Source organism: Eretmochelys imbricata, chromosome 3 (genome assembly GCF_965152235.1).
Source record: "Eretmochelys imbricata isolate rEreImb1 chromosome 3, rEreImb1.hap1, whole genome shotgun sequence".
In the NCBI taxonomy this organism is placed as follows: Eukaryota; Metazoa; Chordata; order Testudines; family Cheloniidae; genus Eretmochelys; species Eretmochelys imbricata.
In genome coordinates this window covers 992,348-1,006,727 of record NC_135574.1, presented here as the reverse complement: position 1 = coordinate 1,006,727, position 14,380 = coordinate 992,348, and the positions used below count along the sequence as shown (strand labels likewise).

Genomic DNA, 14,380 nt, shown 5'->3' with positions numbered 1-14,380 from the left:
TGGGGTTCCCAGTAATTTGTTCCTCCACCCAGCACCAAACTGAAACTAAACTCCCCCAGCAGGCCCTCTCCTGCAGCCTGTCTTCACATTCCTGGGCAGAGGTGTTACCTCCCCCGCCCCCTCCTGGCTCAGGTGACAGGCTCTCAGATCTCCCATCCCCAGGGCACATTCCCAGGTCTACACTCCCCCCTCCCTGCTGTGTCACATTGTCACAGTGATCAATGGCTCCAAGTCTAGTTGGCAGCCAGTATCAAGTGGAGTGCCCCAAGGGTTGGTCCTTGGGCTGGTTTTGTTCAATATCTTCATAAATGATCTGGAGGATGGTGTGGATTGCACTCTCAGCAAGTTTGCACAGGACACTAAACTGGGAGGAGAGGTAGATACGCTGCGGGGTAGGGATAGGGTACAGAGGGACCTAGACAAATTAGAGGATTGGGCCAAAAGAAATCTGATGAGGTTCAACAAGAACAAGTGCAGAGTCCTGCACTTAGGACGGAAGAACCCAATGCACTGCTACAGACTAAATGGCTAGGCAGCAGTTCTGCGGAAAAGGACCTAGGGGTGACAGTGGACGAGAAGCTGGATATGAGTCAACAGTGTACCCTTGTTGCCAAGAAGGCCAATGGCATTTTGGGATGTATAAGTAGGGGCATTGCCAGCAGATCGAGGGACGTGATCGTTCCCCTCTATTCGACACTGGTGAGGCCTCATCTGGAGTACTGTGTCCAGTTTTGGGCCCCACACTACAAGAAGGATGTGGATAAATTGGAGAGAGTCCAGCGAAGGGCAACAAAAATGATTAGGGGACTGGAGCACATGACTTATGAGGAGAGGCTGAGGGAACTGGGATTGTTTAGTCTGCGGAAGAGAACAATGAGGGGGGATTTGATAGCTGCTTTCAACTACCTGAGAGGTGGTTCCAGAGAGGATGGTTCTAGACTATTCTCAGTGGTAGAAGAGGACAGGATAAGGAGTAATGGTCTCAAGTTGCAGTGGGGGAGGTTTAGGTTGGATATTAGGAAAAACTTTTTCACTAGGAGGGTGGTGAAACACTGGAATGCGTTACCTAGGGAGGTGGTAGAATCTCCTTCCTTAGAAGTTTTTAAGGTCAGGCTTGACAAAGCCCTGGCTGGGATGATTTAGTTGGGGATCAGTCCTGCTTTGAGCAGGGGGTTGGACTAGATGACCTCCTGAGGTCCCTTCCAACCCTGATATTCTATGTTTCTATGAATATCTGACACCTTTGCTAGCTAAGAACTCTGTATTAAATGGATTTTTGGAGCAGGGAGATGGAAGAGGAGCTTGGTCTGTCCACTCCACACATTCACCCGATATTGTAGCTCTTCTGGGAATGGTGCACCTCTTGGGGAGAATAAACTGGTTAAAAAAACAGAACAAACGTTTTAAGTTATGGATGGTGCTGTTTTGTTTGCAATGTTAGTAGATTTATGGCTCATTCATAGCTCTTTTGCACCATGAGCTGAGAATGTGGGGCGAGGGGGAGGCTTCAGGCTTCTCCATTGAATGGCAGGCTCCTGACACCTGGGATTCCCCTGCCCAGTGGTGACAGCGGAGTTGTGGGGGGTTGTCTTGCTGAGCAAAGACAGACAAAACCAGGAAAGTGCAGGTTTCCATTGTCTTCTTAGATACGCCCCTGATAGGGGGCCTGAGGCCCAGATGGCTGGGTGACATCCACACTGACATCCCTGTGAGCAGACAGGCCTTCCCTACACCAAGCAGCAATGCAAAATACAGGAGAAACCAAGGCACACACAGGAGCAATAAAAAGAACAGGAGTCCTTGTGGCACCTTAGAGACTAAGAAATTTATTTGAGCGTAAGCTTTCGTGAGCTGCAGCTCACTTCATCGGATGCATCCGATGCTCAAATAAATGTCAGGTTTCAGAGTAACAGATAAATGTGTTAGTCTCTAAGGTGCCACAAGTCCTCCTGTTCTTTTTGCGGATACAGAGTAAGAGACGGCTGCTACTCTGAAAAAGGAGACATAAAAGCACCAGGAAATTCTGACTTCATCTTGTGGGACAAAGAGGGGATTTTCTGTAACAGGTTTATAATGCCTATGTGTGCCTCAGTTTCCCCTGTATTTTGCATTGCTACCTAATATATTAAAAGGGTTAATGCTGAGCCAGGCAGCACATGTGCCACTCGCTGTCTGTGGGGAGTGATGGGGTCACTAAAGAACTGGCCGAAATCGACCCAGATCAACAAAGGATCTGGAGAGACAATGAGAAACCCCAACAATTGCCAGGAGCCCCCAGCAGACTGGCCTTGTGATGGAGCTGGAGAGCAAAGGGGAACAGCAGGCTGGAATAAGGGCTGTGTTTGGTGGGACTCCGCACCTCTCACTGGGGACCTAATGACAAGGAGACAGAGACTCAGAGACCGAGATGGGTCCGGTCCAGCTCGGTAGGCTCCTCACACTGGCTTGGCCGGGCTGGCCCATGGCTCCACCTTGGCCTCTCAGCACTAGGGGCTGGCAGACGCTGTAGCCAGGTGGCTGATCCACGGCTCCCCTGTTTGGGCAGGTGGCCGGTGTCGCTGCAGATCTGCCCCAGGAGCATCACACTCAGATGGGGCAAGGGACAAGCCTCCTGCAGGGGCCTGGCCGGGCTGGACTCTCTGCAGGAGCCACGCAGACAGATGGGGGTTGCTGTGGCCCAAGGCCCAGTCTCAGAGGCCACGGGCCTGCTCCTGCACAGCTGTGGGGGTCCCTGGGACCCAGCCCACCAAAGGGGTCGCTCCCAAAGGACTGGTCACAGGCTGGGCAGAGACCAGACCCTGTGAATCCAAGACACCCCCCACTGCCCAGCCTGCCACGTGACCCCTCACCCCCCAATGCGCGGCAGCTCCTCATCACCCCCCCACTGCCCAGCCTGCCACATGGCCCCTCAGCCCCCATTGCCCAACGGCTCCTCATCACCCCCCACTGCCCAGCCTGCCACGTGACCCCTCAGCCCCCATTGCCCAACGGCTCCTCATCACCCCCCACTGCCCAGCCTGCCACGTGACCCCTCAGCCCCCATTGCCCAACGGCTCCTCATCACCCCCCACTGCCCAGCCTGCCACGTGACCCCTCAGCCCCCATTGCCCAACGGCTCCTCATCACCCCCCACTGCCCAGCCTGCCACGTGGCCCCTCAGCCCCCATTGCCCAACGGCTCCTCATCACCCCCCACTGCCCAGCCTGCCACGTGGCCCCTCAGCCCCCATTGCCCAACGGCTCCTCATCACCCCCCACTGCCCAGCCTGCCACGTGACCCCTCAGCCCCCATTGCCCAACGGCTCCTCATCACCCCCCACTGCCCAGCCTGCCACGTGACCCCTCAGCCCCCATTGCCCAACGGCTCCTCATCACCCCCCACTGCCCAGCCTGCCACGTGACCCCTCAGCCCCCATTGCCCAACGGCTCCTCATCACCCCCCACTGCCCAGCCTGCCACGTGACCCCTCAGCCCCCATTGCCCAACGGCTCCTCATCACCCCCCACTGCCCAGCCTGCCACGTGACCCCTCAGCCCCCATTGCCCAACGGCTCCTCATCACCCCCCACTGCCCAGCCTGCCACGTGACCCCTCAGCCCCCATTGCCCAACGGCTCCTCATCACCCCCCACTGCCCAGCCTGCCACATGGCCCCTCAGCCCCCAATGCGCAGCAGCTCCTCATCACCCCCCACTGCCCAGCCTGCCACGTGACCCCTCACCCCCCAATGCGCAGCAGCTCCTCATCACCCCCCACTGCCCAGCCTGCCACATGACCCCTCAGCCCCCATTGCCCAACGGCTCCTCATCACCCCCCACTGCCCAGCCTGCCACGTGACCCCTCAGCCCCCATTGCCCAACGGCTCCTCATCACCCCCCACTGCCCAGCCTGCCACGTGACCCCTCAGCCCCCATTGCCCAACGGCTCCTCATCACCCCCCACTGCCCAGCCTGCCACATGACCCCTCAGCCCCCATTGCCCAACGGCTCCTCATCACCCCCCACTGCCCAGCCTGCCACGTGACCCCTCAGCCCCCATTGCCCAACGGCTCCTCATCACCCCCCACTGCCCAGCCTGCCACATGGCCCCTCAGCCCCCAATGCGCAGCAGCTCCTCATCACCCCCCACTGCCCAGCCTGCCACGTGACCCCTCAGCCCCCATTGCCCAACGGCTCCTCATCACCCCCCACTGCCCAGCCTGCCACGTGACCCCTCACCCCCCAATGCGCAGCAGCTCCTCATCACCCCCCACTGCCCAGCCTGCCACGTGACCCCTCAGCCCCCATTGCCCAACGGCTCCTCATCACCCCCCACTGCCCAGCCTGCCACGTGACCCCTCACCCCCCAATGCCCAACGGCTCCTCATCACCCCCCACTGCCCAGCCTGCCACATGGCCCCTCAGCCCCCATTGCCCAACGGCTCCTCATCACCCCCCACTGCCCAGCCTGCCACGTGACCCCTCACCCCCCATTGCCCAACGGCTCCTCATCACCCCCCACTGCCCAGCCTGCCACGTGACCCCTCAGCCCCCAATGCGCAGCAGCTCCTCATCACCCCCCACTGCCCAGCCTGCCACGTGACCCCTCAGCCCCCATTGCCCAACGGCTCCTCATCACCCCCCACTGCCCAGCCTGCCACATGGCCCCTCAGCCCCCATTGCTCAACGGCTCCTCATCACCCCCCACTGCCCAGCCTGCCACATGGCCCCTCAGCCCCCAATGCGCAGCAGCTCCTCATCACCCCCCACTGCCCAGCCTGCCACGTGACCCCTCACCCCCCATTGCCCAACGGCTCCTCATCACCCCCCACTGCCCAGCCTGCCACGTGACCCCTCAGCCCCCATTGCCCAACGGCTCCTCATCACCCCCCACTGCCCAGCCTGCCACGTGACCCCTCAGCCCCCATTGCCCAACGGCTCCTCATCACCCCCCACTGCCCAGCCTGCCACGTGACCCCTCAGCCCCCAATGCGCAGCAGCTCCTCATCACCCCCCACTGCCCAGCCTGCCACGTGACCCCTCAGCCCCCATTGCCCAACGGCTCCTCATCACCCCCCACTGCCCAGCCTGCCACATGGCCCCTCAGCCCCCAATGCGCAGCAGCTCCTCATCACCCCCCACTGCCCAGCCTGCCACGTGACCCCTCACCCCCCAATGCGCAGCAGCTCCTCATCACCCCCCACTGCCCAGCCTGCCACATGACCCCTCAGCCCCCATTGCCCAACGGCTCCTCATCACCCCCCACTGCCCAGCCTGCCACGTGACCCCTCAGCCCCCATTGCCCAATGGCTCCTCATCACCCCCCACTGTCCAGCCTGCCACGTGACCCCTCAGCCCCCATTGCCCAACGGCTCCTCATCACCCCCCACTGCCCAGCCTGCCACATGACCCCTCAGCCCCCATTGCCCAACGGCTCCTCATCACCCCCCACTGCCCAGCCTGCCACGTGACCCCTCAGCCCCCATTGCCCAACGGCTCCTCATCACCCCCCACTGCCCAGCCTGCCACATGGCCCCTCAGCCCCCAATGCGCAGCAGCTCCTCATCACCCCCCACTGCCCAGCCTGCCACGTGACCCCTCAGCCCCCATTGCCCAACGGCTCCTCATCACCCCCCACTGCCCAGCCTGCCACGTGACCCCTCACCCCCCAATGCGCAGCAGCTCCTCATCACCCCCCACTGCCCAGCCTGCCACGTGACCCCTCAGCCCCCATTGCCCAACGGCTCCTCATCACCCCCCACTGCCCAGCCTGCCACGTGACCCCTCACCCCCCAATGCCCAACGGCTCCTCATCACCCCCCACTGCCCAGCCTGCCACATGGCCCCTCAGCCCCCATTGCCCAACGGCTCCTCATCACCCCCCACTGCCCAGCCTGCCACGTGACCCCTCAGCCCCCATTGCCCAACGGCTCCTCATCACCCCCCACTGCCCAGCCTGCCACGTGACCCCTCAGCCCCCATTGCCCAACAGCTCCTCATCACCCCCCACTGCCCAGCCTGCCACGTGACCCCTCAGCCCCCATTGCCCAACGGCTCCTCATCACCCCCCACTGCCCAGCCTGCCACGTGACCCCTCACCCCCCAATGCCCAACGGCTCCTCATCACCCCCCACTGCCCAGCCTGCCACATGGCCCCTCAGCCCCCATTGCCCAACGGCTCCTCATCACCCCCCACTGCCCAGCCTGCCACGTGACCCCTCAGCCCCCATTGCCCAACGGCTCCTCATCACCCCCCACTGCCCAGCCTGCCACGTGACCCCTCAGCCCCCATTGCCCAACGGCTCCTCATCACACCCCACTGCCCAGCCTGCCACGTGGCCCCTCACCCCTCACTAGCACTGTGCCCCCCAACCGCTTCCCCTCTCTGTCCAGCCGGAGGGCAACAAGCCCAAGCCACCAGCCAGGGGGCAGTGTCTCCCACTCCCCGCCCCCCCCAGTGACACTGTGTCTCCCACTGACAACTAAGGGGTACCTGCTTCCCCCACTAACCAACTAGGGAGCACTGTGCTCCTCATGCCCATCCAGGGGGGACTTTCCCCCCACCTCTGACACCTACCCCCTTCGGTCCCCTCATGTCCCCCCCAACAAATCCTGGAGCTCACCGGAGTTACCATGCCAACCACCCCCACCACCCCATCTGCCCCACATGGGGGGCACGTGCCCCCTCCCCCACACCTTAGCTCCACCCCCTCCCACTGGTCTCTTCACTCCCCCACGCTGCGCACCCCCCCCGAGGCCCACCCCGAAGGGGCGTGGCTCTTCCTCCTGCTGCCTTAGGGTCCGGAGCAGCTTTGGGGACAGGGCGGGTTCCCACCCCACTGCCGGGGCGCTGGCTCCGGCTCCCTGGGCGGGGCCCCAGCACTGTCTGGGGGCGCGGTACTCGCTCTGGGGGCGGGCCCCAGTGCTGGGGACGGAAGATGTGGTGGGTAGGGCATCTCGTTCCAGCACTGGGGGCGGGGCTCTGACTCTATGGGCGGGGTTTCAGAACTGGGGGCGGGGCTCTGGCTGTAAGGCTTGTGGCCAGGCCCTAGAGAGTTGCTTGGACTTAGGTGTGGGGCTGGCTCCGCGGCTCTGGTGCTGCTCCTCCTGGAGGGGACGGGGACGTGACTCCCGATGTGGGGGCGGAGCTTTGGCTTGGGAGGCGGGGCCCGGCCACGGGGGCGGGGCTCTGTGTGAAGGGGCGGGGCTCTGCGGGCACTGCTGCCCGCACTCCGCTGCCCGCACACACCTGGTCCGGAGCCGCGCGGTGCCGGCTGCCCAGGGTCCCGCAGCCGGGGCCGGTGCCGCTCGCAGCCCCCTGGGGAGCCCGACCCGCCGGAGCTGGCGGGACTCGACCCGCACGAGCCGCGGGCTCAGCCCCGCACTGCCAGGGCGCAGCATCCGGAGCCGAGATGGACCCCGCGTCTGGGGCGGGGGACCTGGAGACCGCTCGCCTGGTGAGCGCCCTGGGCAGCCGCAGCGCCGGCACCCGGCGCCTCAAGAGGTAAAGGGGCCGCCAGCCCTTCTGAGATGCGCCCCACGGCCTGCCGCCTGGGGCCCCTCCATCCCTCCCTCTGTCCCCCCTCCATCCATCCGTCCCCTCTTAAATCCCCCTCCATCCATCCGTCCCCTCTTAAATCCCCCTCCATCCCTCCCTCTATCCCCCCTCCATCCATCCGTCCCCTCTTAAATCCCCCTCCATCCCTCCCTCTATCCCCCCTCCATCCATCCGTCCCCTCTTAAATCCCCTCCATCCCTCCCTCTGTCCCCCCTCCATCCATCCGTCCCCTCTTAAACCCCCTCCATCCCTCCCTCTGTCCCCCCTCCATCCATCCGTCCCCTCTTAAACCCCCTCCATCCCTCCCTCTGTCCCCCCTCCATCCATCCGTCCCCTCTTAAATCCCCCTCCATCCCTCCCCCTATCCCCCTCCATCCGTCCCCTCTTAAACCCCCTCCATCCCTCCCTCTATCCCCCCTCCATCCATCCGTCCCCTCTTAAATCCCCCTCCATCCCTCCCTCTGTCCCCCCTCCATCCATCCGTCCCCTCTTAAACCCCCTCCATCCCTCCCTCTATCCCCCCTCCATCCATCCGTCCCCTCTTAAATCCCCCTCCATCCCTCCCTCTGTCCCCCCTCCATCCATCCGTCCCCTCTTAAATCCCCCTCCATCCCTCCCCCTATCCCCCTCCATCCATCCCCTCTTAAATCCCCCTCCATCCCTCCCCCTATCCCCCTCCATCCATCCCCTCTTAAATCCCCCTCCATCCCTCCCTCTATCCCCCCTCCATCCATCCCTCCCCCTATCCCCCTCCATCCATCCCCTCTTAAATCCCCCTCCATCCCTCTCTCTCTCTATCCCCCTTCCATCCATCCGCCCCCTCTTAAATCCCCCTCCATCCCTCCCCCTATCCCCCCTCCATCCATCCCCTCTTAAATCCCCCTCCATCCCTCTCTCTATCCCCCCTTCATCCATCCATCCCCTCTTAAATCCCCCTCCATTCCTCCCCCTATCCCCCTCCATCCATCCCCTTTTAAATCCCCCTCCATCCCTCCCTCTATCCCCCCTCCATCCATCCGTCCCCTCTTAAATCCCCCTCCATCCCTCCCCCTATCCCCCTCCATCCGTCCCCTCTTAAATCCCCCTCCATCCCTCCCCCTATCCCCCTCCATCCGTCCCCTCTTAAATCCCCCTCCATCCCTCCCCCTATCCCCCCTCCATCCATCCGTCCCCTCTTAAATCCCCCTCCATCCCTCCCCCTATTCCCCCTCCATCCATCCCTCCCCCTATCCCCCCTCCATCCATCCCCTCTTAAATCCCCCTCCATCCCTCTCTCTATCCCCCCTCCATCCATCCGTCCCCTCTTAAATCCCCCTCCATCCCTCCCCCATCCCCCTCCATCCATCCCCTTTTAAATCCCCCTCCATCCCTCCCCCTATCCCCCTCCATCCATCCCCTCTTAAATCCCCCTCCATCCCTCCCCCTATCCCCCTCCATCCATCCCCCTTTCCCCCATCCATCCATCCATCCCCCCCTTAAATTCCCCTCCACCCACCCCGTCCATCCACCAATCCGTCTGCACCCCCCACATCCACCCCTCCATCCATCCCCCCTGCCCCCTACATGCCCCCTTAAATCTCCCTACACCCTTCACCCACCCACCCTTCCATCCCCCTACATGTCTCCCTCCATCCACCCCCAGCCCCTCCATCTCTCTGTCCTCCAGCCCCGTCCTATCCCCCGCCAGCCGCTCCGTCCGCTGCCCCATCACCCCCGCCAGGGGAGCCGGGCACGGGGCCAGGGCTGCAGGGACCCCGCCATCGGGGCTGCCTGTCCGGGTGCGGCTCTGCCACGAGACCGGGCGGAGGCGGGGATGCTGCCCCTGGACGTGACCCTTCTCCAGGGCAGGGAACCGGGAGCGCCCCGGGGGAAAGAAACCTGCGGCCCTCCCCGCTGCTGCCCCCCTGCTGTGCCCCGGCCCCGGTCCTCCCCCCTGCATCCCCTCCCCACTGCGCCCCGGACCCGGTCCTCCCCCCCCCGCCTTCCCCCCCGTGCTGCGCCCCGGACGCAGTCCTCCCCCCCAAGCTCGCTGCGCCCCGGACCCCCGCCTCCCCCCTGCTTCTCTCCTGCTGCGCCCCGGAGCTCCCCCATCCCCCCTCCTTTCAGACACGAGCTCGGTTCCAGCCCAGTGCCCAGGACACGTTCCCTACAGAGACCCAGAGCCCGCAGTGGGCCCCACGGGGGGGGGGGTACCACCCAGCCTCCTGCAGGGGCTGAAATGCCCAGGAGCCACCCCCCCAGTGTGTGTCTGTAGGGGAGAGTCGGTCCCTCTGCCCCCTGTGTGTGTCTGGGAGGGTTTGGGCCATCTGCCACCCCCCCATGCGTCTGGGGGGGTCAGTCCCTCCCCCCCCCCCGTGTGTGTTGTGGCAGGAGAGTCAGCCCCTTTGCTCCCCCCAGTGAATGTCTGTGGGGTCCTGTCTCTTGGTCCCCCTTTCCCCATGCCCCATGGTAAATGATTGTCGGCGATTGGCCTGCGTGGTTTGTGGGGTGGGGGGAGTGTCGGGGCTCCCAGGCTGTGAGGGCTGCTGGGGACTTTAGGGCTCTATGAAGGCCATGGTGCAGGGGTCAGAGCCCTGCTCTTCGGTGGGGAGGGGGTACTGGGCTCCGTGGGATCTCTGCAGGCGGCAGGAGAATGGGGGTGCGGCAGGAGCCGGGGACTGTCTGGGCGACTCCCCCCCAGGCCGCAGTAACCACGGGGTGTGATCCTGCTCTCAGGCTCGCTGCTGCGGTCGGCTTTGCTGGGCCACTGCACCAAACGCATGTGACTCCTGGCGCTGGGCTGAGAGCAGGATCCTGGTGGGTGGAAGCTGGGCCCTGGGGAGCAGCGGGCACATGCTCCTCACCCCCAGCCCCCAGCTACATCTGTATCAGCAAAGAGACCACGCTGCAGCTTCCGCAGGGCCAGGGGCGGGGCAAGGGGTGCCGGGAGGAAGGGGGGACATTAACCAGGGAACTGGTAAGGTAAGCACTAACAAAAGCTCCTGGAGCAGGCCAGGGGTGCAGCTGGGGAGGAAGGTTGGGGCAGGGCAGGGAGCCGCAGGGGATTTTCCCCTCTCTGGATCCTACCGCAGGAGGTGGGCGCCACTGGGCAGTCGGCAGTACCCGTCTGGGAACCTGGCTGGTACTGCCAGTAAGATCTGCAGCCTCAGGGCATGGGGCCTTTGGCACAGCCCCTCCCTGGCTGGTAGAAGGGCCCAAATACCCCGCATGGTAAGAGCCACTGAAATCCTGGGCTGTGGGTGACTCTGCACACCCCCCGAGGGTGAGGCAATGGCCACCTGGCGCCGGGGCATTTCGTTTCTCCATGGGGGGCGCACACGTGGCCCTGTGCTGGTGCCACACAGATAGCCAGCCCCGCCAGGGCCCCTCCCAGCCCAGCCAGACTCATCACTCTTCCTGTCCCCGCGTGGGGCCTGGGCCCAGAGATAAGCCCTGGAGGCGAAGGGGAGGGGGGACTGGTGAGCTGATGCATGGGGCTGGAGATCAATGGTCCATCCCGTGGGGGAGGGAGGCTGTCGCCTATCTCTGCAGCAATGGCTAGCATAGCACACGGCGGCCAGGCCACGAGCCCGAGAACGTGGCCAGTGCCACATCCTCACCGCTGCTGGTACCCACAGAAGCTAGACTGACCCCTGCTGCAGGCACCCCTCGGACAGCCGTGCAGAGCCCCCGGGGGCCAACAGCCAAGCCGGGCTGCCTGGGGGCTGCCCCCGGGCTGGGTGCGGTGCAGGGAGCTCTGTGCTAGGCCTGCACAGGGCTCAGCACCCGCCCCCCCACCGACACAGGGAGGAGGCCGGACAGCAGCTGCTGAATGGCCCCTACTCCTAGTGAAGACAGGCTTTATCATCGCGGGCACCTGTGTGAGCCCTGTCATGGGCCCACAGGGCCGGGCTACAGCCCAGCCTGGGAACAGACTCTGGGAGGGGCCTGCAGTGACCCCCCCGAGGTCTCGCTCTTCCCCCAGGGGAGCCATGTGGTCTCACCGCCTCCTGAGACTGGGCCCCTGGCCTGCAGCCCCCCCTGCCCCACCCCGGGAGCTCTGGGCAGCGAGTCCAGGACAGATGCTGGGGGAGACGTGTCCTCTCCTCAGGGATCAGTGCCCCTCGCCCAGCGTCTGCAGGGACACTCGCCCAGCGCTGTGAAAGCAGGCGGGTTTATTGGTCTCCTGGCACATGGCCCAGGCAGCCCCTCGGGTGGCCCAGAGAACTGACAGTTACAGCCCAGCCCAGCTGCAGTGACCCCCATGGTTCAAGCTCTGTCCCCCCCGTCTGTCCGATCTCCTTTGTCAGGCTCCCGGGGTGCCCCGACTGCTCCTCACAGCCCACACTTAGCCCCCTCCACCCCCGGGCCTTTGTTCCCGAGCTGGGGGATGGGGCTCAGCCCCCTGCAGAGAGGCAGGGAATCCCCGTCTCTCTGGGTCGCTGGTCACCAGGTGTCCACGTCCTGGCCATGGATCTGCCCTTCTCTTCTCAAGAGCTGCATGGAGATGGGACCTAAGGGCCCAGGCCACCAGGCGCCATCCACACCTGTGTCTTTGCCTGCCCTGATAGCAAAGAGTCCCTTCCCCCCACTAGGGAACAATGCAGCATACAGGGGAAACTGAGGCATGTACAGGACTCATAAACATATTACAGAAAATTCCCACTTCGTCACAAGCCTCTGCTGAGAGCTGGGGCGTCCGCACCCAGAGCTGTGCTTTCAGACCAGCACTGCCTCCCTCACACCTGACCCAGGAGAAGGGGAGGGACCTGCCCCCACCCGCCCCACTTGGCCTTGATCCGTATGCCCTGGGGCATGGCCCAGGCTTTGGGAGGTGCTGGTTTAAAGAGCGGGGTGGGAGCGCGGGGAAGGGGGGTGATGGGAGCGGGGAGGATGGGGGAATGACAGGGTCGGTTTCAACCGGAACGCCTGGTGGAAAGGGACCCTGCCGACCGGGCCGTTAAAAGTCTGGTTGGCGGCGCAGCGGGGCCCTGGGGCTAAGGCAGGCTCTCTGCCTGTCCTGGCTCCCCGCGGCTCCCGGAAGCAGCCACCAGGTCCCTGCAGGCCCTAGGCGCACGGGCAGCCAGGGAGGCTCCGCGCACTTCCCCCACCCCTAGTGCTGGCTCCACATCTCCCATTGGCCAGGATCCATGACCAATGGGAGCTGCGGGGGCGGTGCCAGAGTGGTAGGCAGGGAGATGGGAGAAATTGGAGAGTGGGGGGGGGAGCCCGCGGGCAGGCGATGCAGGAGAACCATGTGGGGGAAGCCCACAGACTCTGGGTGGGGCTGGGGTGAGGGGGTTGGGGTGAGGGAAGGGCTCTGGGCTGGAGCAGGGGGTTGGAGTGTGTGTGTGGGGGGTCAGGGCTCTGGCTCAGGGTGTGGGCTCTGGGGTGGGGCTGGGGATGAGGTGTTTGGGGTGCAGGAGAGGCTGGGGCAGGAGGTTGGGATGTTGGGGGTGTGTGACAATGGTGCCCGTGGGAGCCAGCTAAGGTCATTCAGTCAGGGTGAACTGCAAACAGAACAGGGCGGACAACCCCAAACGCTGGTGGATATTCCGCTCCTTAGATTAACCCAGCCAGCACAAACCAGCTTCTCCAGCACCTCCCTGGGTACTCAGACGTCCAAACAACGCAGTGCCCTTAAAGTGCCCAGCCTCCGGCCTCCATCCAGACACACACGTCAAACATAGGATGCTAAATTCTGAAAATCTTATTTCATCACAGAAAAGAAAAGATTCTCCTGACCCCAAAGGACCAAGCCCCAGACCCCAGTCAAATGATAACTCAGATCTTACCCCAAATACACGCTTACAGTCAATCCTTAGTAACTAAACTAAAATCTATTAAAAAAGAAAAGAGAACGCATGCTGGTTAAAAGATCAGTATACAGACAGACTTGGGTTCAGTTCTTGAGGTTCAGATACAGAGCAAAGCTGAGTTTGTAGTTGCCAAAAGTCCTTTTAGAAATAGTCCACGGGTTACAGTCCAATGTCCATGTTCAGCGTGACTCCCGTCAGTGACTGGGGATCTCAATCCTTATGGCTCAGGGTTTCCCCTTCCTGAAACCCAAAGCAGATCTGAGATGAAGAAGGATCGTGTCTCAAAGTCTTTATATATTTCCAGCAGCCCCTTGGCCTGAGAAAACAATCGGCTTCACTTTCCTTCTCCTAAACATCCTGACAATTAGCCCAGGGTAATTTATCCATTAAACAGTTCAGACACAGGTTATCACAACCTTCAAAGAGCCATATAGACAATCATACTATGTCACTCAAGTGTCTTCCTAAATGTTAATATTCCTTTTTTGATCTTTGACTCAAAGCCATGGTAATAGACAAGACTTGTTTGTTGACATCACAAGACCTGAGGGAACATCTCCCCTTCTCTCTCTGACAATGCCGGCTGCATTTCAAAGCTGTGTTCATTTACAGATCTTCCTAACGCTCTTTAGTATCTTCCTAACTAGTCTTTAAAGCTTGGCCATGGGTCAGGTCAGTCTGGGAGTTCATTAACTCTTTCTGGCCCTGTCACCTTTCAATGAGATATTAAATTACACTCATAACGTTACAGGGGGTGAGGGCTCTGGGAGGAAGTTTGGGTGTGGGAGGGGGCTCCAGGCTGGGGCAGGGAGTTGGGGTGCAGGGGCCCCACAGCACTTATCGCGGCTCCCGGGAAGCAGCCGCCAGGTCTCTGCAGCCCCTAGATGGACGGGTGGCCAGGGAGGTGCCTCCTCAGGGAGCGTCTCCCGGCCATGCCCAGCCCTCGGCCCCACGGTTCTACCCACTAGCCACAGCTGCCTTGAGCAGCCAGGGTGGGGCCTGGCCCATGGGGCTCCTGGCTCTGGCCTGGGACTCAGGTGCCCTGCCCG

The 14,380-nt window shown here is 62.6% G+C and overlaps 1 protein-coding gene across 2 annotated transcripts in view; it reads left to right on the top strand.

The window, feature by feature from the left end:
* Window positions 1–7,233: 7,233 nt before the first annotated feature.
* SLC30A3 (solute carrier family 30 member 3) overlaps window positions 7,234–14,380 on the top strand; it is a 36,902-nt gene continuing 29,755 nt past the window's right edge. For both annotated transcript variants that reach the window (XM_077812239.1, XM_077812240.1), the window contains exon 1: window positions 7,234–7,479. In XM_077812239.1, coding sequence (XP_077668365.1) covers window positions 7,388–7,479 — 92 coding nt within the window. In that variant the 5' untranslated portion in view covers window positions 7,234–7,387. The remainder of the gene's footprint in view (window positions 7,480–14,380) is intronic.